The sequence below is a fragment of the Scyliorhinus torazame genome, chromosome 27 (assembly GCF_047496885.1).
Source record: "Scyliorhinus torazame isolate Kashiwa2021f chromosome 27, sScyTor2.1, whole genome shotgun sequence".
Lineage (NCBI taxonomy): Eukaryota > Metazoa > Chordata > Chondrichthyes > Carcharhiniformes > Scyliorhinidae > Scyliorhinus > Scyliorhinus torazame.
In genome coordinates, this window is record NC_092733.1 from 1,765,185 (window position 1) to 1,787,722 (window position 22,538).

Here is a 22,538-nt window from a genome sequence, read left to right on the forward strand (position 1 = left end):
CCCCACCAGTACTGGACCCCAGTGTTATACAGTGAGAGACCCGCCCCACCAGTACTGTACCCCAGTGTTATACAGACACAGACCCGTCCCCACCAGTACTGGTCCCCAGTGTTATACAGTGACAGACCCGACCCCACCAGTACTGTACCCCAGTGTTCTACAGTGACAGACCCGTCCCCACCAGTACTGTACCCCAGTGTTATACAGTGACAGACCCGTCCCCACCAGTACTGTACCCCAGTGTTATACAGTGACTGATCCGTCCCCACCAGTACTGTACCCCAGTGTTATGCAGACACAGACCTGTCCCCACTCGTACTGTACACAAGTGTTATACAGTGACAGACCCGTCCCCACCAGTACTGTACCCCAGTGTTATGCAGACACAGACCAGTCCCCGCCAGTACTGTACCCCAGTGTAATACAGTGACAGACCTGTCCCCACCAGTACTGTACCCCAGTGTTATACAGTGACGACCCATCCCCACCAGTACTGTACCCCAGTGTTATACAGACACAGACCTGTCCTAGCCAGTACTGTACCCCAGTGTTATACATTGACAGACCCGTCCCCACCAGTACTGGACCAGTGTCATACAGACACAGACCTGTCCCTACTAGTACAGTACCCCAGTGTTATACAGTGAGAGACCCGTCCCCACCAGTACTGTACCCCAGTGTTATACAGTGACAGACCCGTCCCCACCTGTACTGTATCCCAGTGTTATACAGACACAGACCCGTCCCCACCAGTACTGTTCCCCAGTGTTCTACAGTGACAGACCGGTCCCCACCAGTACTGTACCCCAGTGTTATACAGTGACAGACCCGTATCCACCAGTACTGTACCCCAGTGTTATACAGTGACAGACCCATCCCCACCAGTACTGTACCCCAGTGTTATACAGACACAGACCTGTCCTAGCCAGTACTGTACCCCAGTGTTATACAGTGACAGACCCGTCCCCATCAGTAGTGTACCCCAGTGTTATACAGTGACAGACCCGTCCCCACCAGTACTGTACCCCAGTGTTATACAGTGACAGACCCGTCCCCACCAGTACTGTACCCCAGTGTTATACAGTGACAGACCCATCCCCACCAGTACTGTACCCCAGTGTTATACAGACACAGACCTGTCCTAGCCAGTACTGTACCCCAGTGTTATACAGTGACAGGCCCGTCCCCATCAGTAGTGTACCCCAGTGTTATACAGTGACAGACCCGTCCCCACCAGTACTGTACCTCAGTGTTATGCAGACACAGACCTGTCCCCATTAGTACTGTACCCCAGTGTTATACAGACACAGACCTGTCCCCACTAGTACTGTACACCACTGTAATACAGTGACAGACCTGTCCCCACTAGTATTGTACCCAGTATTATAGACACAGACCCGTCCCCACCAGTATTGTACCCCAGTGTTATACACTGACAGACCCGTCCCCACCAGTACTGTAGCCCAGTGATATACAGTGACAGACCCGTCCCCACCAGTACTGTACCCCAGTGTTATACAGACACAGACCCGTCCCCACCAGTACTGTACCCCAGTGTTATACAGTGACAGACCCGTCCCAACCAGTACTGTACCCCAGTGTTATACAGTGACAGACCAGACCCCACCAGTACTGGACCCCAGTGTTATACAGACACAGACCTGTCCCCACTAGTACTGTACCCCAGTGTTATACAGTGAGAGACCCGTCCCCACCAGTACTGTACCCCAGTGTTATACAGACTCGTCCCCACCAGTACTGTTCCCCAGTGTTATACAGTGACAGACCCGACCCCACCAGTACTGTACCCCAGTGTTCTACAGTGACAGACCCGTCCCCACCAGTACTGTACCCCAGTGTTATACAGTGACAGACCCGTCCCCACCAGTACTGTACCCCAGTGTTATACAGTGACTGATCCGTCCCCACCAGCACTGTACCCCAGTGTTATGCAGACACAGACCTGTCCCCACTAGTACTGTACACAAGTGTTATACAGTGACAGACCCGACCCCACCAGTACTGTACCCCAGTGTTCTACAGTGACAGACCCGTCCCCACCAGTACTGTACCCCAGTGTTATACAGTGACAGATCCGTCCCCACCAGTACTGTACCCCAGTGTTATACAGTGACTGATCCGTCCCCACCAGCACTGTACCCCAGTGTTATGCAGACACAGACCTGTCCCCACTAGTACTGTACACAAGTGTTATACAGTGACAGACCCGTCCCCACCAGTACTGTACCCCAGTGTTATGCAGACACAGACCTGTCCCCACTAGTACTGTACCCCAGTGTTATAGACACAGACCTGTCCCCACTAGTACTGTACCCCAGTGTTATAGACACAGACCTGTCCCCACTAGTACTGTACCCCAGTGTTATACAGTGACAGACCCCTCCCCACCAGTACTGTACCCCAGTGTTATACAGACCTGTCCCCACCAGTACTGTACCCCAGTGTTATACAGTGACAGACCCCTCCCCACCAGTACTGTACCCCAGTGTTATACAGACCTGTCCCCACTAGTACTGTACCCCAGTGTTATACAGACACAGACCTGTCCTAGCCAATACTGTACCCCAGTGTTGTACAGTGACAGACCCGTCCCCACCAGTACTGTACCCCAGTGTTATACAGTGACAGACCCGTCCCCACCAGTACTGTACCCCAGTGTTATACAGTGACAGACCCGTCCCCACCAGTACTGCACCCCAGTGTTATACAGACACAGACCCGTCCCCACCAGTACTGTACCCCAGTGTTATACAGACCTGTCCCCACCAGTACTGTACCCCAGTGTTATACAGACCTGTCCCCACCAGTACTGTACCCCAGTGTTATACAGACCTGTCCCCACCAGTACTGTACCCCAGTGTTATACAGACCTGTCCCCACCAGTACTGTACCCCAGTGTTATACAGACCTGTCCCCACCAGTACTGTACCCCAGTGTTATACAGACCTGTCCCCACCAGTACTGTACCCCAGTGTTATGCAGGGTATCAACAGGAATTACGGATGGGCAACAAATGCTGGCCCCGCCAGCAACACCCACATTCCGTGGAGAATAAAGAAGCGGGGAGAGATGGTTATCCAGCTAAAAATACTCTCTCTGGACAGGAGCCAAATTTGGGACTGCAAAATCCACAACGTACGTTAATTGAAAGAATTACAGTGTTGAAATGGAACAAAAATAAATTACTTATCGAGAATGGAAAGCTATATTTCATATTTCACCCGACCTTTTTGAAATCGGCCCTCTGAATGATGGATCAAACTTCTTTGGTTCACCTGAAACACACAAACAAAAACATTAAAATATGTCTCCATATAGATTTATGTGAAATAAGATATGTAGCATGCAATGTCTGCTCCAACAAGCAACTGGTTATATTGCAGCAGGATACTGAATACAGATGAATACAGATAATCGCGATATCACTGTCGCCTGGAGAATCAGAGAATCCCCACAGTGCAGAAGGCCATTTGGTCCATTGAGCCTGCACTGACCCTCTGTAACAGCAGCCTATGTAGGCCCATTCCACCGCCCTGTCCCCGAAACACTACCTAACCCGCACATCTTTGGGCTGTGGGAGGAAACCGGAGCATCCGGAGGAAAGCCACGCAGACATGGGGAGAAAGTGCAGATTCCACACACACAGACAGTCACCCAAGTTTGGAATTGAAGCCAGTTCCCTGTGAGACAGCAGTGCTAACCACTGTGCTACCATGCTGCTTTCACCGCAGCAATGTGGTTTCGGTAGAAAGATGCTGAACATGAACGTGACTAGTACATCATTTGAAATACAGGGCGCGATCTACTGGCTGTTCACATCGGCGGGCTAATCCGGTCCCACGCCGGCACACGGTTTTCCTGGCGAGGAGGGATGCAGTCACCGGGAAATCTCGCTGGCGGGACGCCTCCGCCGCTGAATAACATGCGTCAGGTGGGTAAACCCCACCCACAGTGAGGGAGAGCTGCACATCATCAGCCTCCCTCTCTCATCCTGCCCTTTCCTGGTCAGTGGTACGGTGGAGCTGGATGGACCAGGGAGTCTCCGGTGAAGCTCTCCATCACGGTGCTGAGCCACCATCAAGAGCACCAGGCAGATTGGCCTCACCGGCCCAGATCATGGCCTAGTTCTTGACAGGCCCTGAGGCAGCTTATTGAACAGAGGCTGAAGTTTCATACTCTATATTGTGCAAACCAAGGTTTCCACATTGACTTAAGAAAGCTGACAAACGTTTTGCAATTCCTCCGCTCGCTGTTTTACTGTACACTACATGTTTACTTCGGAGTTGCTTTTAAAAAGTCACCAAATGGTTTAAATTATAAAAGTTACCAATTTGTTTTTTTAAAATGCACAAAGAATAAATGAGAGCCACACTTTACAACAGTCTCCCACTCTCCTCTCACTCTCTCCTCTGGTTTCTACAGGAACTACCACCCAACATACATAGAACATACAGTGCAGAAGGCCATTCGGCCCATCGAGTCTGCAGCGACCCACATAAGCCCTCACTTCCACCCTATCCCCCTAACCCAGTAACCCCTCCTAACCTTTGTTTTTTGGTCACTAAGGGCAATTTATCATGGCCAAATCACCTAACCCGCAGGTCTTTGGACTGTGGGAGGAAACCGGAGCACCCGGAGGAAACCCACGCAGACACAGGGAGAACGTGCAGACTCCGCACAGTGACCCAGCGGGGAATCGAACCTGGGACCCTGGCGCTGTGAAGCCACAGTGCTATCCACTTGTGCTACCGTGCTGCCCCAACACTGCTGTCACCTCTTCACGGATTGGATAAAGACATGGACGCTATCATTTCTTTATGATTCAGGTCGGTGTACAATGTTACCGTACAGAATAGAACAGGAGATTTGGAAGGGTGGTTAACAGTGCAGAGTTTAATTCCTGGGAAGGGGCAGTGTATATCTGCTCCTGATGGTTCACTGAGTAATGACACGATTGGACATTGAGCCAGACAGTGAAGGAACCGTCTGCTCAGTTAGTTGATCGCAGCCAAGCTGGGGGTAATGCTAATACAATGGCCTCGATGTTCCCTGGGTTAGTTCCGGTTTGCGATCGAGTGTCCTCTGCTGGGGAGAGAGTTTATGTGAATGGCAGGTTGTAACCCCTTCCACAAATCGAATATTGTGCTGATGTTTATCGACTGGATTCACAGGAAGGCTGTTCACTTGAGCAATGTCCTCTGAGGGTCAGTGCCAATGGTGGCAGAAACCAACATCTTCAGAGAGACAAGAAACCCCAGGGTAATAGAACCAGCAGCTAACAGCAGGTCCTTGGCACACCATTCCCAGTGGGGCACCAGTCCTCACTCGCACCTTGTGGGGCGCTGGCCTTCGCTCACACTGTGGGACACGAGCCCTCACTTATCCCACGGAGTTGCTGGCCCTCACCTACACTCTGCTGGGTGCAGGCCTTCACTGGGAACAGCCCTTTTTTTGTTCTGATCTGTGCCCTGAGTAATCATACATTATGTTTTTGTCTTCAGAAAAGGTTTTGGAAAATGTGATCATGCCTGTTGAAAAAGAACTTTGCCACATTCCCAAGAGTAATGAATCAGCTGGAAAAAATCTGCACAATAATTGAAAACAGAGAAATAATATCAGAGTACACAGAGCAGCACGGTGGCGCAGTGGGTTAGCACTGCTGCCTCACGGTGCAGAGGTCCCGGGTTCAATCCCGGCTCTGGGTCACTGTCCGTGTGGAGTTTGTACATTCTCCCCGTGTCTGTGTGGGTTTCACCCCCACAACCCAAAGATGTGCAGGGTGGGTAGATTGGTCACGCTAAATTGCCCCTTAATTGGAAAAAAAAAGAATTGGGTACTCCAAATTTATAACAAAAAAAAGAATACAAGAGGCGGCGGCATCTGGGGTGGGATTCTCCCGGAATCGGCAGGATGGCCCGACGCTGGCGGCAAGAACGGCGCAAACCACTCCGGCGTCAGGCCACCCGGAAGTTATGGAATCCTCTGCACTGCCGGGGGCTAGGCCGGCGGCGGAGGGGTTGGCGACGCACCAACTGGCGCCGAAGGGGCACCGTGGTCCCGGGCATGCACAGAACCGCCGGCGTGTTCTTGCGCATGCGCAGGGGGTTTCTTCTCCGCGCCAGCCATGGCGGAGCCCTACAGGGGCTGGCGCGGAAGGAGTGCCCCCATGGCACAGGCCCACCCGCAGATCAGTGGGCCCCCGATTGCGGGCCAGGCCACCATGGGGCTGGATCCGCCCGCCCGAGGACTCCAGTAGACAGCCTACTAGCCAGCTCCCACCGCGATGGACCATGTCCATTTCACGCCGGCGGGACTGGCCGAAAACGGGCGGCCGCGCGGCCCATCGGTGCCCGGAGGATTGCCGGGGAGGCCGCTGCCAACGGCCCCCGGCCGGTGGGGCGTGAACCCCGCCCGAAAACTGGCAGCGGAGAATTCGGCAGCCGGCGTCGGAGCGGGATACATGCCGCCTTCCAGCGATTCTCCGATCCGGCAAGGGGGTCGGAGAATCCTGCCCCTGGTCTCTCAAAGCTGCTCACTAACTGCAAAAAGCCAGCAGGATTTCATTCTGAAAGCAGCCTGCAGCAAATATAAACATTCTGGACTTATTATATTTAGCTCTTATTTGAGGGGCTGTCAATTTGGTTAATTTGATTCATTAGTTTCACAGGCGTTTCAATAAAGTATAAAAGGAGTTGGCCAGTCCCTTATTCCGTTAAAGAAATCAAACCAGAGGATGGATGAGGAAAAGAAGCCGGCGGGAGGAAAACTCCAGCCAAAGGCAGCAAGGTGATCCAGGAAGGAGAGTTACTCCATCTCCATTTGCAAAATGATAAAACAGGTTCATCCCGATAATGGCATTGCTTCCAAGGTCGTCATCATCATCAACAACATCTGCTTCGGGGTAAGGCTTCCCGCCTGGCCCTTTACAACAAGCACAGCACCATCAGCTCCCGGGAGATCTAGACCGCTATGTGCCTGCTGCTGCCTGGGGTACTGGCCAAGCACACCAGTTCGGAGGGAGCAAAGGTGGTGACCAAGTACACCAGCTCCAAGTAAAACTGTACACTGGCCTGAACAAATAATCCAGACCCAGACCGGCGACTCCCACTCCTGCCCCAGGAGCAGCCCAGTCCAGCCAGCACACTGTCTCACTCCCAGTCCCATTCCCAGGCCAGCCAGCACACTCCCACACCCATTCCCAGTCCAGGCCAGCCAGCACACTCTCACTCCCATTCCCAGGCCAGCCAGCACACTCCCACACCCATTCCCAGTCCAGGCCAGCCAGCACACTCTCACTCCCATCCCCAGGCCAGCCAGCACACTCTCACTCCCATTCCCATTCCCAGGCCAGCCAGCACACTCTCACTCCCAGTCCAGGCCAGCCAGCACACTCTCACTCTCACTCCCATTCCCAGGCCAGCCAGCACACTCTCACTCCCATTCCCAGGCCAGCCAGCACACTCTCACTCCCAGTCCAGGCCAGCCAGCACACTCTCACTCCCATTCCCATTCCCAGGCCAGCCAGCACACTCTCACTCCCAGTCCAGGCCAGCCAGCACACTCTCACTCCCATTCCCAGGCCAGCCAGCACACTCTCACTCCCATTCCCAGGCCAGCCAGCACACTCTCACTCCCATTCCCAGGCCAGCCAGCACACTCTCACTCCCATTCCCAGGCCAGCCAGCGCACACTCACTCCCAGTCCAGGCCAGCCAGCACACTCTCACTCCCATTCCCATTCCCAGGCCAGCCAGCACACTCTCACTCCCAGTCCAGGCCAGCCAGCACACTCTCACTCCCATTCCCAGGCCAGCCAGCACACTCTCACTCCCATTCCCAGGCCAGCCAGCACACTCTCACTCCCAGTCCAGGCCAGCCAGCACACTCTCACTCCCATTCCCATTCCCAGGCCAGCCAGCACACTCTCACTCCCAGTCCAGGCCAGCCAGCACACTCTCACTCCCATTCCCAGGCCAGCCAGCACACTCTCTCACTCCCAGTCCCATTCCCAGGCCAGCCAGCACACTCTCTCACTCCCAGTCCCATTCCCAGGCCAGCCAGCACACTCTCACTCCCATTCCCAGTCCAGGCCAGCCAGCACACTCTCACTCCCAGTCCCATTCCCAGGCCAGCCAGCACACTCTCACTCCCATTCCCAGGCCAGCCAGCACACTCTCACTCCCAGTCCAGGCCAGCCAGCACACTCTCACTCCCATTCCCAGGCCAGCCAGCACACTCTCACTCCCATTCCCAGGCCAGCCAGCACACTCTCACTCCCAGTCCCATTCCCAGGCCAGCCAGCACACTCTCACTCCCAGTCCCATTCCCAGGCCAGCCAGCACACTCCCACACCCATTCCCAGGCCAGCCAGCACACTCTCACTCCCATTCCCAGGCCAGCCAGCACACTGCCACTCCAGCCAGCACACTGCCACTCCTAGTCCCTCGGCAGCCAGTCTACTCCCAGTCCTATCCCACTGCTGCCGCACTGCGCCAAGGACCCGGGGCAGCACGGTAGCACAGTGGTTAGCACGGCTGTCTCACAGCACCAAGGACCCAGGTCAGCACAGTGGTTAGCACTGCTGTCTCATAGCACCAGGGACCCGGGGGCAGCATGGTAGCACAGTGGTTTGCACTGCTGCCTCACAGTACCAGGGACCTGGGGCAGCACGGTAGCACAGTGGTTAGCACTGCTGCCTCACAGCACCAGGGACCTGGGGCAGCACGGTAGCACAGTGGTTAGCATGGCTGTCTCACAGCACCAAGGACCCAGGTCAGCACAGTGGTACAGTGGTTAGCACTGCTGTCTCACAGCACCAGGGACCCGGGCCGGCACGGTGACAGTGGTCGGCACTGCTGCCGCACAGTGCCAGGGACCCGGGGCAGCACGGTGACAGTGGTCGGCACTGCTGCCGCACAGCGCCAGGGACCCGGGGCAGCACGGTAGCACAGTGGTTAGCACTGCTGTCTCAGTGCCAGGGACCCAGAGAAGGATGGTAGCACAGTGGTTAGCCCTGCTGTCTCAGTGCCAGGGACCCGGGGCAGCACGGTAGCACAGTGGTTAGCACTGCTGTCTCAGTGCCAGGGACCCAGAGAAGGATGGTAGCACAGTGGTTAGCCCTGCTGCCTCACTGCACCAGGGACCCAGACAGCGTGGTAGCACAGTGGTTAGCACTGCTGTCTCACAGCACCAAGGACCCAGGTTGGCACAGTGGCTAGCACTGCTGCCTCACAGTGCCAGGGACCCGGGGCAGCACAGTAGCACAGTGGTCGGCACTGTTGACTCACAGCACTAGGGTCCCAGGTTCAATTCCGACCTCGGGTGACCGTCTGTGTGGAGTTTGCACTTTCTTCCCGTGTCTGCGTGGGTTTCCTCTGGGTTCTCCGGTTTTCTCCCACTGTCCAAAGATGAGGTTAGGTAGATTGGCCGTGATAAACTGCTCCATTGTGCCCATGAAGGTGTCGGTTATGGGGTAATTGGGAAATGGCAGGGAAGTGGGTTGGCTAGAATGCTCTTTCAGAGTGTCGGTGCCTTCAGTACAGCCCCTGTGGGGAGAGGGAGTTAACGTTTTGAGTTGAATAGGACTGCTTTAGAATTGTTGAATATTTCCAGCACCAGCTTTTTATTCCAGATTTCCAGCATCTGCAGTATTTTGTTTTCATTTTAATCTGTTTTGCGGTGCTCGGGGCAAGGAAAAAGTGGCCAGGTCCCCAGCGAGAACGCCCTGCACTTCCAATAGCACCATGAGATCATTCACAAACTCCTCAAGCCGGCTCCTCACAGTTCAGCACTCTTTTGGCACTGCACTGGAATGTTAGCTTGGATTGTGTGAACATGTTTCTGGAGTGGGACTTGAACACACAGCCTTCTTTTAAACAGGAACTCAATATGGGTGTGTACATTGTCGTTGCTTATATGGGAGTTCCTATTGCTCTTTTGGTACCATCTAACTCTACTCTTTAGTTTGAGGCAAGCCAAGAATAATGATGGTACAGACTTCCAGCACAAAACAATCATTTTTTTTTCCAATTAAGGGGCAATTTAGCGTGGCCAATTCACCTAGCTTGCACATCTTTTGGGTTGTGGGGACGAAATCCATGCAGACACGGGGAGAACGTGCAAACTCCACACGGACAGTGACCCAGAGCCGGGATCGAACCTGGGACCTCGGCGCCGTGAGGCTGCAGTGCTAACCCACTGCGCCACCGTGCTGCCCTCAGCACAAAACAATCATCACTGCAACGCTTAGAGTCCGCATCCTCCATTTATGACCTGTCGGGAGTTCGACAACTTCAGCTCTTAGAAATTAAATCATAAATTCCTGAAATACACAAACACCCATCAGCTGGGAGCTGACGCCAACCTCTGATTGAGATTCTCTACACAAAACATGAACAATCTTTTCTCTTTACAGGCGCCGTTGCGATGTGTTTGGTTGATCTTTGTAAGCAGTGCACAGTTTTCTTTCACAGTCACGCAGCCCTCACTGTTTTTGAGGTAAAGTGTGGTCACCACAGGAAACTGGCCGCTCTCGGAGCTCTGCTGTGCCAGGTGATATTATTCCAAACAGACAAGATGGCAAACGCAAGGCAAAAGGATGCAAAGTCTATTAAAGAAATTAAATGTCCCAGAGTTGGGGTGGGGGAGGGGTCTACATCGTGAAACTTCAAACAAACAATGAGGGTGAGTGGGAGGTTGTGGCTGCCTCAACGTCCTGCTGTTGCTGCTGACATGTGCTTTAATTAAATAAACACATAAAAGAGGAAACGGTTTATATACTGACTTCTCAACTAAAATATCCAAGTTATTCAAACCATGAGCTGCTCTGGACAGTGGATGGTATTATGTAGGCAGATAATAGAGTCCGTTTGCGCACTGTAACCTCCCACTGGAATAAATCAGGAGCGAATCCATTTGATTGAGCATTTATTGAGAAATAAATACAATTAAAGAAAGAATTTCCCTATGAATGGCTGACATGCCACATGATCTCAAAATGTATCTTTGTTTTGATATTGGTTTGTTATTTACAGCACAGAGGGACGCCATTCGGCCCATCGTGTCCGCACCGACTCCCAAAAGAGCAACCCAGCTAGTCCCGTTCCCAGCTAGCCCCGTTCCCAGCTAGCCCCGTTCCCAGCTAGCCCCGTTCCCCAGCCCTTTCTCCGCAGCACTCTAAATTTATCACTTTCAAATATATATCCAACTCGGTTTTGAAACCTCCAATGGAATCCGCCTCCACCACTCTCCCAGGCAGCACACTCCAAACCCCAACAACTCTCTGAGTAAAGAAGTTTCTCCTCATCTCACTCCCAGCTCTCTCGCTGACCATCTTGAAATTGTGACCTAGTCACTGACATATCAACCAGTGGAAACAGAATATCCTTCTTTACCCTGTCAAAATTGTGCAGAATTTTGAACACCTCACTAAGGTCACCTCTTAATCTTCTCTGCTCCAAGGAGAACAAGCCCAATTTCTCCAATCTTTCCTTGTATCTAAAATTCCTCATTCCTGGCATCATTCTAGTAAATCTCCTCTGCACTCTCTCCAGGGCTTTAACATCCTTCCTTAAATAAGGTGCCCAGAACTGAACACAATACTCCAAATGTGGTCTGGCCAATGATTTGTAGAGGTGCAGCATCACTTCCTTGCTTTTATACTCTATGCCTTTATTTATAAACCCAAGGATGCTCTAAGCCTTCTTAACAACTGTTTCAACTTGTCTGAACACCTTCAGAGAATTATGCTCTTGAACCCCGAGGTCGCCCTGCTCCTGGACTCCCCTCAAAGTTGTACCATTGAGCCTGTATTGTCTCCCCGTGTTTCTTCTACCAAAATGCATTACCTCACATTTCACTGCGTTGAAGTTCATCTGCCAGGTGTCTGCCCATTTGGCCAACTTGTCAATATCCCTCTGAAGTCGCTCAGCGTCATCCTCACACTTCCCTATTCTCCTTAGCTCAGTATTATCTGCAAATTTAGAGATTTTGCCCTCAACACCCAATTCTAAATCATTTACATAAATCAGAAAAAGCAAGGGTCCCACACTGAGCCCTGGGGGACACCACTTTCAACTCTCTCCAGTCTGAGAAATGCCATCTATACCTACCCTCCGTTTCCTATCTCTTAGACAACTTCTAATCCATGCTGCCAAGGACACATCAATCCCAAACATTTTTAATGCTAACCAACCTGCCATGTGGCACCGTATCAAATGCTTTCTGAAAGTCCAAATGTACAACATCCACGGCACCACCTTCACCCACTGCCTGTGTCACCCAATCAAATAACTCAATTAAATTTGTCAGACATGGCCTGCCCTTGACAGAGCCATGCTGACTGTCTAATATTAACTGTTTTTTCTCTAAGTATATATTTACCTCATCCATCATGGCCTCCATCAGTTTTCCCACTTTCGATGTCAAGCTAATAGGTCTGTAGTTTCCAGGTTTATCCTTTGCCTCTTTCTTAAAGAACTGCGTCACATTTGCAATCCTCTAGTGCCCCGGGACTAATCCTGTGGTCAGAGAGGCCTGGAAAATTTCAACGGCTCCGCAATATGCTCCCTGACCTCTCTCAGCACTCTGGGATATATCCCATCCGGGCCTGGTGACTTCTCTACCTGAAATGCGGTCAGCCTTTTTAGCACCTTTTCTTTATCTATCACTATACAGCTCAGTTGCTCAACACCCACATATTAAACTCGGCCATTGTCATCATCTTCTAATTTGGTAAAGACAGAAGCAAAGTACTCATTCAGAACCACTGCCATACTCTCCACTTCAGTGAGCTGTTTATCCTTCTTCTCCCTTATGGGCCCCACTCTATCCTTCACTAATCTTTTACCATTAATATGTTTGAAGAACATTTTACTATTTGATTTAGCACAGCCTGCCATCCTTTCCTCATGCTTCCTCCTAGATTTCCTTGTTTCAGCCTTAGCCTCAGAAGGTGTAACACCTGCTCCTTTCTCTCCTCCCTGCTGACCATCTCAGGCCCTAAATGTGAAGCAGCGCTTCACGTACACCTCCTTCAATCTGGTCTATTGCATGTGTTGCTCCCAGTGCGGTCTACTCTACACTGGAGACTAAACACAGACTGGGTGACCGTTTTGCAGAACACCTCCGCCCGCAAGCAGGACCCAGACCTTCCTGTCGCTGCATTTCAACTCCCCGTCCTGCTCTCCCGTCCACATGTCCGTCCTTGGCCTGCTGCAATGTTCCAGTGAAGCCCAACGCAAACTCGAGGAACAGCACCTCATCTTCCGGTTAGGCACGCTACAGCCTTCCAGACTTATTGAGTTCAACAACTTCAGACTGTGAACTCTCTCCTCCATCTTCACCCCATTTTTATTTCTATCAATTTATTTTCATTTCTTCCATCGATCTGTTTTCCCTCACCATTGTCCCCCTCCCTCCACTCCACCCCACTTGGGCAACTGTTCCCACATGCCCTTTAACACACTGCTCACCTTTGTTCTGCTGTTCACACATTCTAATCTCTTAATGTGCCACTATCAGCCCCTTCTTAGCCTTAATCACCCCCATTTACATTCCTTTTGTCTTCAGTCCTCGACACCTTTGTCAATCTCCACCTATCGCTAGCCCACCCCCACACCCACACCCCCACACCCACACCCACACACACCACACACACACACACATTGTGGATAGCACAATTGCTTCACAGCTCCAGGGTCCCAGGTTCGATTCCGGCTTGGGTCACTGTCTCTGCGGAGTCTGCACGTCCTCCCTCCCCGTGTGTGCGTGGGTTTCCTCCGGGTGCTCCGGTTTCCGCCCACTGTCCAAAAGATGTGCAGGTTAGGTGGACTGGCCATGATAAATTGCCCTTAGTGTCCAAAATTGCCCTTCGTGTTGGGTGGGGTTAATGGGTTATGGGGATAGGGTGGAGGTGTTGACCTTGGGTGGGGTGCTCTTTCCAAGAGCCGGTGCAGACTCGATGGGCCAAATGGCCTCCTTCTGCACAGTATAAATCTGACCCTATTTCCAGTTCTCACCAGCGTTGACAAAGAGCCATCCAGACTCGAAACATCAGCTCCCTTCTCTCTCCACAGAGGCTGTCAGACCTGCTGAGATTGTCCAGTATTTTCTGTTTTGGTTTCAGATTCCAGCATCCGCAGTAATTTGCTTTTATCTTAGCCTCTCTCTCCTGCATTTGAGATACTCTTCCTGATTTCTATTGCTATTATTATTCCAGCATCCATCATACACCTCTTTTTTTCTTCTTTATTTTATCACCAATATCCTTAGTCATCCAGGGTACTCTAGCTTTGGATATCCCTTATTTATTTCTCATGGGTATGTACTTAGCTTGCACCCTATTCATCTCTCCATTGAAAGTCTCCCATTTATCATCCACTGTTTTATCCACTAAAATGTGTTTCCAATCAACCTGCTCCAGGTCAACTTTTAGACTCCTAAAATGTGCCCCTTTCCAGTTTGGGATCTTAATCCGTGACTAATTTCTATTCTTTTCCAATTTAATATTGAATTGTATTATATTATGATCACTATTTCCCAACTGCTCCCCCACTCGGACATTCTTCACCTGATCTGGCTCATTTCCTATGACCAGAGCTCGTCGTCGTCGTCGCCCCCCCCCCCAGGACTGGAAATGTACTGTTCCAGAAAGTTCTTTTTCCCCCCCTTCAGTGCTCCACACTCTGTTGGGGATTTCAATTACCCTAAGGCAGACTGGGAAAAGGATAGAGAAAACCCTACTTGCAGACTTCCATAATCTGCCTACAAATGCTCTACGCCACTCCCTCCCCACTATTTGGAGGTCTATTGTAAATACCAAACAAGGTCACCGCTCCCTCCCTGTTTCTCACCTCCAACCATAGAGATTCTAATTCAGGAACTGCATCTCGTTCGAGATCTATGACACTATCTTTGACCAAGACCGCTACACCTCCTCCCTTTTACCCACCCTGTTCCTACTAAAAACCTTATAACCCGGATGTTCAGTATCCAGTCCTGTTCTGGCTTGAGCCATGTTTCTGTCAAGGCTACTCATATACCCCTAGAGCAATTTCTGCTTCCAGTTCCTCAATTTTGTTCACTATACTCCATGTATTTACATACAATTTAACCCTGCCCATATCTCTTTCTTGCCCTTTGGGAAGCGACCATTTCTTTGTTCACTATCAACACTCAAGCCTTCCCTCACTTCCTTTCCCCTATTCCCCCATCTCTCTTTTGCCCTCACTGGTACTTCTAAAACTGGGCCCATTAGTAAACCCCTCCCCCCCCCCCCCCCCCCCGCCCCCCCCACAAGTTTAAATCCACCCCCACTACACTATTTACTCTCTCAGCCAGGAGATGCGCTTAAAGCCCATCTCTCCGAAACAGCTTTCACCTTTCCGCAAACTGATCCCAATGACCCAAAAATCAAAACCCCTCCCTTCAACACCTTCCCTCAAGCCACGCATTTACCTCCCTGATCTGCCTGTGTCGAAGTGGTGAAGCTCGTGGCACAGGTAGTATTTCTGAGATTACTACCCTGGAGGTCCTACATTTCAACCTACTCCCTAACGTCTGAAACTGGTCCTGCAAGACCTCAAAACTTGTCCCTCCCCACATGAACAACCACCTCTGGTCATTCACCCTGCCTTTCCAGAAGTTTGTCCAGCCGATTCATTATGTCCCGACACCTTGCACCTGGGAGGCAACAGACCAAACAGGACTCACTATCTATGCTGCAAACTAGACTGTCTATCCCTCAAAATAGTGAGTCACCCACTACTATCACCTTTCTAATCTGCCTACCTATCAGCCTCCCTCTCTTTTCTCAGAGTAGCCTCAGATGCTATGGTTTTCCCTCGAGTCATCTATGCCCGATTCAGTCGTGTTGTGAACTTCATACGCATCTAAAATTTCATACCATAGCTCCAAGGAGCCCCGAGTTTCCTGAACCTGCCGCCTCTTTTCCTTTCGATTAATGGTCACCCACTCTCCTGCCATCCCTACACTCCTCCTTGCCTGCCTATCACAGTGTGGAGTGACCACCCTCTGGTACAATTGTTCCAGAAACCACTCTCCCTCTATGGTGCGCAATGAGGAGCGTCAATAATCCAAATCAGCCGCAAGTTGTTCAAGGACCACTACCCTCCGGCACTTCTTACAGACGTGACTGCCCTGGATGTCTTGTGGATTCAAACCTTCCCACATCTTGCGCAGGTCACACACATTACAATCTTTCCCAAAGTCCCTGCCATCTTGAGTGAGCAAGATGATGCACACTGCTGAGGCTCTGCTGTTTCTAAACCACAAACAATTATCTAACAGCCTCTCTCTTTTTGTTTTGGTTTGAGGAGGAGGGAAGGATGGAAAGACTACAGCAATGAAATGTTTAGTGCTTCACCATTCTTTGATACTGGGTCCTCCGCGATCCCCTTCTCTGTTGTAGTGAGCGAGCTGACGTCTCCCAGAATGGTGGGAGATATCGGCGGGATGTCCGAGTAAGCTCCTTTACTCAGAGAGTGGTTAGGGTGTGGAATGGACTGCCTGCTGTGATAGTGGAGTCGGACACTTTAGGAACTTACAAGCGGTTATTGGATAGGCACATGGAGCACACCAGAATGACGGGGAGTGGGATAGCTTGATCTTGGTTTCGGACAATGCTCGGCACAACATCAAGGGCCGAAGGGCCTGTTCTGTGCTGTACTGTTCTATGTTCTAATCCTCCTCAGTGACTTCTCACTACCCCCCTCGGTTGGATCTTAACTGAATTAACTGATTGGATGCGCTCCTAGCCCAGTACTCCCTCCGTAGAGAGTGTCAGTCAGCCCAGTCAAATCCTATAATTCTGGAGCGGGGCCTCAACCCACAAACATCTGACGAAGAGACACAAGTGATACCCAGAGAGGTGAACTCCTGCTTTACAAGGATTTGTGCTTTTCTTACGGAAAATGGCAGACTGTTATTGTTCCAGTAGCCGGTGAAAGGGCTCACACATACTCCCACTTGGACGGCAAGATCGCCGTGGACAACCAACATCAAATCAGTTCAACCACCACAACTAAACAGAGAAACATTCTGCTAAACTGACTGTAAAATGTGTGGTCCAGTGAGTGCCCTCTCAGCAAACCTCTCTCTGTAACGTGCAGTACATGGTGCCAGCAAGGACCACGACAATCACTGCCGCAGAACTCGACACACAACACATTTCAACATCTTGTCCTCATTTTACTAAAATATGCACCATTCCTGCTCCCTCCCATTGTGCAGAAAGTCTGGTCCATACACAGAATTTGTTGCTCACTACAACAGTTGGAAAATTCCCTGACTTTGTGCTATTTGAAATGGATACTCAACTCATTTCTAAGAATACTTGGGAGAATGTATTTGCAGTCTCTGAACAATGAACTGGAGTAGAAACATGTGTGGACAAAATAAATTATATATCTATTATAATAATATACAATACCAAAAATATGTACGTGTGAGGTCAAGCACTTTGGTTGGAAAAATGAGAAGGCAACTTATTATTTAAATGGGGAGAGACTTCGGGGTGCTCCGGGGCAGAGGGATCTGGGGGTCCTTGTGCATGTGTCACAGAAAATGAGAATGCAGGGACAGCAGGTAATAAAGAGAGCAAATGGAATGTTGGCATTTATAGCTAAAGGAAGAGAGTATAAAGGTAAGGATGTGCTGGAACTATACACGGCATTGGGGAGACCGCACCTGGAGTATTGCGCACAGTTTCGGTCCCCTTATTTGAGGAAAGATGTAGTGACATTGGAGGCAGTTCAGAGGAGGTTCACTAGGTTGATTCCAGAGATGAGGGGTTTGTCGTAAGAGGAGAGATTGTGCAGTTTAGGCCGATACTCTCTAGAGTTTAGAAGAATGAGGGGAGATCAAATTGAAGTGTACAAGTTGCTGAAAGGTGTGGATAAAGTAGACGTGGAGCGGGTGCTTCCTCTTGTGGGGCATTCTAAAATGAGAGGTCATAGTCTCAGGGTAGGAGGTAGCAAATTTAAAACAGATTTGAGGAGAAACTACCTCTCGACTCTGAGCAAGACAGTTCTTTGCTTCCCTCAATGCTCACTCCCTTCTCTTCCCTGGAAAGTGTTATATAACATCAGGGGCAAAAATTCACCTCAAGCCAGCTCCTGCAGCGAGGCTAGATGGGGACTGCTGACGGGCTATTCAACTGTGAAGGTGTCCAGCCAAGCCCGATCTTATCCAAACGGCAATGTCAAATTCCAGCAAGCGGTCAAAATATAGAGATACAACAAGCAGGAATCCCGGCTCCTGTTGGGAGACCAGTTGTAACATCTCCACCAGTGTCCTAACTATTCAACAGAGAACAGGGTTTGAATCAGCACTGACCAGGGACTTCCTGTGCCTCCTGTACACCAGGGCAGAGCCTGAACAGGGTTTGAATCAGCACTGACCAGGGACTTCCTGTGCCTCCTGTACACCGGGCAGAGCCTGAACCAAGTATATTGATGGGTGAGTGCCTCGTCCCATTCCACTTCAGCAAATTAGTCTTCATTCATTTGCAAGATCTGGGTGTTGTTTTTGTTTCTAATTCATCGTGGACATTTTTCGCGAGGCCAGCATTTACTGCCCATCCCCAATTGCTCAAGAGTAGATGGTGTGTGTCATCTTCATAGTGCCAGTCGGGAGGGAGTTCCAGGATTTTGACCCAGCGACAGTGAAGGAACGGCGTTACATTTCCAAGTCGGGATGGGGTGTGTGGCTTGGAGGCGAAACTTGCAGGTGGTGGCGTTCCCATGTGTCTGCTGGCCTCATCCTATTAAAGGCTAGAGATCGCAGGTTTGGAAGATGTTGTCGAAGGAGCCTTGGCAAGTTGCTTTGTGTGTACAGTACACACTGCTGTATCGGCGGCAATGGAAGGAGTGATTGTTTAAAGTGGGAGATGGGGCGCCGATAAACCAGCCTCCTTGGATGGTGCTGCACTCATCCAAGCAAGTGGAGATGTTCCATCAACTCCTGACTTACTAATGGCAAGGATAGCCATTAGTTATTACCCATCACTAGTTGCAATGAGAAGTTGGTAACTGAATGCCTTCACCCCGGAGGGCATTAAAGGGTTAATAACTCATTCTCCAATGATAACCATCAACCAGCATTGTAACTGCTATGACACATGACCCAAGGTTTGCAATTCCCCCAAACCATCCAGAATGGCAAATCCACAAGACCACAAGACATAGGAGCAGAATTAGGCCACTCGGCCCATCGAGTCTGCTCCGCCATTCAATCATGGCTGATATTTTTCTCATCCCCATTCTCCTATAAGACCACATCCAATCGCATTTAACTTTCTCCCCATATCCTCCAAAGATATTAACACATGGCATGGTCACCAGGTGTGAGCCTAAACAAGTTATTTGCCCCAGAGAACATCACAAATCGGTCTTTATGCAAAGTGCATTTCCCAGTGGAGTCAAAAGACAGATGAGAAGCAGGAACTACTCTCTCTATCCAATGTGCATCGAAACCGACAGCAGAGTGCAGCCTGCTGCTCTATCTGAACCCTCAAACACCAAAAACGTACTGATCTACACGGATCAACAGCTACACCAGACTGAAGCTTCTCACAGTCCCCGGTGGGACTTATCGGTCACCGAGCGAGCACGCCCAGAGAATCTCGCCCCCTGGCCACAGGTTAAACTGGCTGAGACAACTGGGTGGAATGTTATCGTTGCAAGAAGAAATACTTTCCTTCCTTGGCCCTTCCAGGAGAAAGTCTTTCATCTGATAACTCTTCACATTCCGAGGAAAACCTGCTGGGAGTTGGTCGGTGGCACGAGCTAGGGGATAAATTACAGCGGTCAGGTCAGGACCTGCCCCCTGGACGAACTTGCTGAAGTAGCAAATGAAAAATGAAATGAAAATCGCTTATTGTCACAAGTAGGCTTCAAATGAAGTTACTGTGAAACGCCCCTAGTCGCCACATTCGTGGAGGCTGGTACGGGAATTGAACCGTGCTGCTGGCCTGCCTTGGTCTGCTTCCAAAGCCAGCGATTTAGCCCTGTGCTAACCCATTACCTTCTGTCAGCATGTTACAGTGAACTTAACACAAGCTTCTTTTAGGCAAAATAACAATTCAAATTCAACATTCTAGATATCACTGAGAAACAAACAGGGGGCTGCGGGGGGGAGCATTTCACTTTAAACTCAAGATATTTCACAGTACATTTTCAGCATAAAGGTTACACCAGGTCAGCATTTGGAAGAAAGTAGTCGTATTAGCGAGAGGCAGCACGGTTTTGTGAAGGGGAGGTCGTGTCTCACTAACTTGATAAGAGTTTTGCGAGGAGGTCACAAAGATGATTGATGCAGGTAGGACAGTGGATGTTGTCTATATGGACTTCAGTAAGGCCTTTGACAAGGTCCCTTATGGCAGACTGGTACAAAAGGTGAAGTCACACGGGATCAGGGGTGAGCTGGCAAGGTGGATACAGAACTGGCTAGGTCATAGAAGGCAGAGAGTAGCAATGGAAAGATGCTTTTCTGACTGGAGTGCTGTGACTAGTGGTGTTCCACAGGGATCAGTGCTGGGACCTTTGCTGTTCGTAGTATATATAAATGATTTGGAAGAAAATGTAACTGGTCTGATTAGTAAGTTTGCGGACGACACAAAGGTTGGTGGAATTATGGATAGCGATGAGGACTGTCAGAGGATACAGCAGGATTTAGATTGTTTGGAGACTTGGGCGGAGAGATGGCAGATGGAGTTTAATCCGGACAAATGTGAGGTAATGCATTTTGGAAGGTCTAATACAGGTAGGGAATATACAGTGAATGGTAGAACCCTCAAGAGTATTGACAGTCAGAGAGATCTAGGTGTACAGGTCCACAGGTCACTGAAAGGGGCAACACAGGTGGAGAAGGTAGTCAAGAAGGCATACGGCATGCTTGCCTTCATTGGCCGGGGCACTGAGTATAAGAATTGGCAAGTCATGTTGCAGCTGTATAGAACCTTAGTTAGGCCACACTTGGAGTATAGTGTTCAATTCTGGTCGCCACACTACCAGAAGGATGTGGAGGCTTTAGAGAGGGTACAGAAGGGATTTACCAGAATGTTGCCTGGTATGGAGGGCATTAGCTTTGAGGAGAGGTTGAATAAACTTGATTTGTTCTCACTGGAACGACGGAGGTTGAGGGGCAACCTGATAGAGGTCTACAAAATTATGAGGGGCATAGACAGAGTGGATAGTCAGAGGCTTTTCCCCAGGGTAGAGGGGTCAATTACTAGGGGGCATAGGTTTAAATATAAGGTGCGAGGGGCAAGGTTTAGAGGAGATGTACGAGGCAAGTTTTTTTTTTTTTTAAACACAGAGGGTAGTGGGTGCCTGGAACTCGCTGCCGGAGGAGGTGGTGGAAGCAGGGACGAAAATGACGTTTTTTAAAAAATATATTTTTAATTCTACATTTTCACATTTTCCTTCAAAATGTACACCCCACCCACAAACAGTAAACGGTAAACGGTAACAAATACAAAATCAATCCCCTTAACAATACCAATGATCCCATCCTCCCACCACCCCTAACAACAGCCCACCTGTCAATATATGCATCCAATAAACCAAACCCTCCCACGGTGGAATCAAAAAACAAAGGAGAAAAAGAAAAAGGAGTCCGGGACCGCCCATGGTCACCATTGACCAATAGAGTCCACTCCCCCCCTCCCCCCACACTCAATGCCCTCCAGCCTCTGAAAGAGTACCGTACATGATACCCAAGAGTTGTACAACCCCCCCCCCCCCCCCCCCCCTAAAGTCTCCAGCTCCTCCCGTCCACTGCCTCTTGTAAAACTCCTCCTCCCAACCTCGGTTCCTTCCCCCCAACTTTCCACCCCGGCTAGACCACTCGGACCCCTGTTCTGCCAGGCTCTGATGGCCGCAGCCTCTCCCCCACCTCACTCCCGTTCACTGGCCGGCATAAGCAGGCCAGCGTGGAGGCCCCCGCCTGGGTCCCTTTCCCCCTTGCCCGGCCCGAGGAAAGCCCAGAGATCCCCTTTTAGCACACACACCCCGCATATACACCTCCACCCCAAAGAGCCCTCATTTCGAGTGAAAGTCCCATCCCTTCCCTTGTCCAAATATATACAACATTGGCTCCTTTAGCCCATACACCCGCACGCAGTGAAACAAAAAAGAAAATACAGTCATGAGGTTACATCGGCACATGGCCATTTCTCAGTTTTGCCACAGTCCTTCTGCCTTCGCAAACTCCTCCGCTGCTTCCGGCGTTCCAAAATAAAAGTCCCTGAGCTTGTAAGTCACCCTCAGCTTCGTTGGATATACAATGCCGCACTGCACCTTGCTAATGTACAGTGCCCTCTTCACCCGGTTGAAGGCAGCCCGCCTCGCCAGCTCCACCGTAAAGTCCTGGTATACACGTATACCAGCTCCAGCCCACTGCACCACCCGCTTCTGCTTGGCCCAGCTCAGGACCTTCTCCTTCACACTTCACACAGAGTAGTAAGGGGGTGGAATGCCCTGCCTGCAACAGTAGTGG

General features: G+C 50.5%; 1 protein-coding gene across 1 annotated transcript in view; it reads right to left on the reverse strand.

The window, feature by feature from the left end:
* Positions 1-22,538, reverse strand: part of slc44a2 (solute carrier family 44 member 2 (CTL2 blood group)) — a 143,583-nt gene that overhangs the window by 117,636 nt on the left and 3,409 nt on the right. The window contains exon 2 of the mRNA XM_072490763.1: positions 3,248-3,296. Coding sequence (XP_072346864.1) covers positions 3,248-3,296 — 49 coding nt within the window. The remainder of the gene's footprint in view (positions 1-3,247; positions 3,297-22,538) is intronic.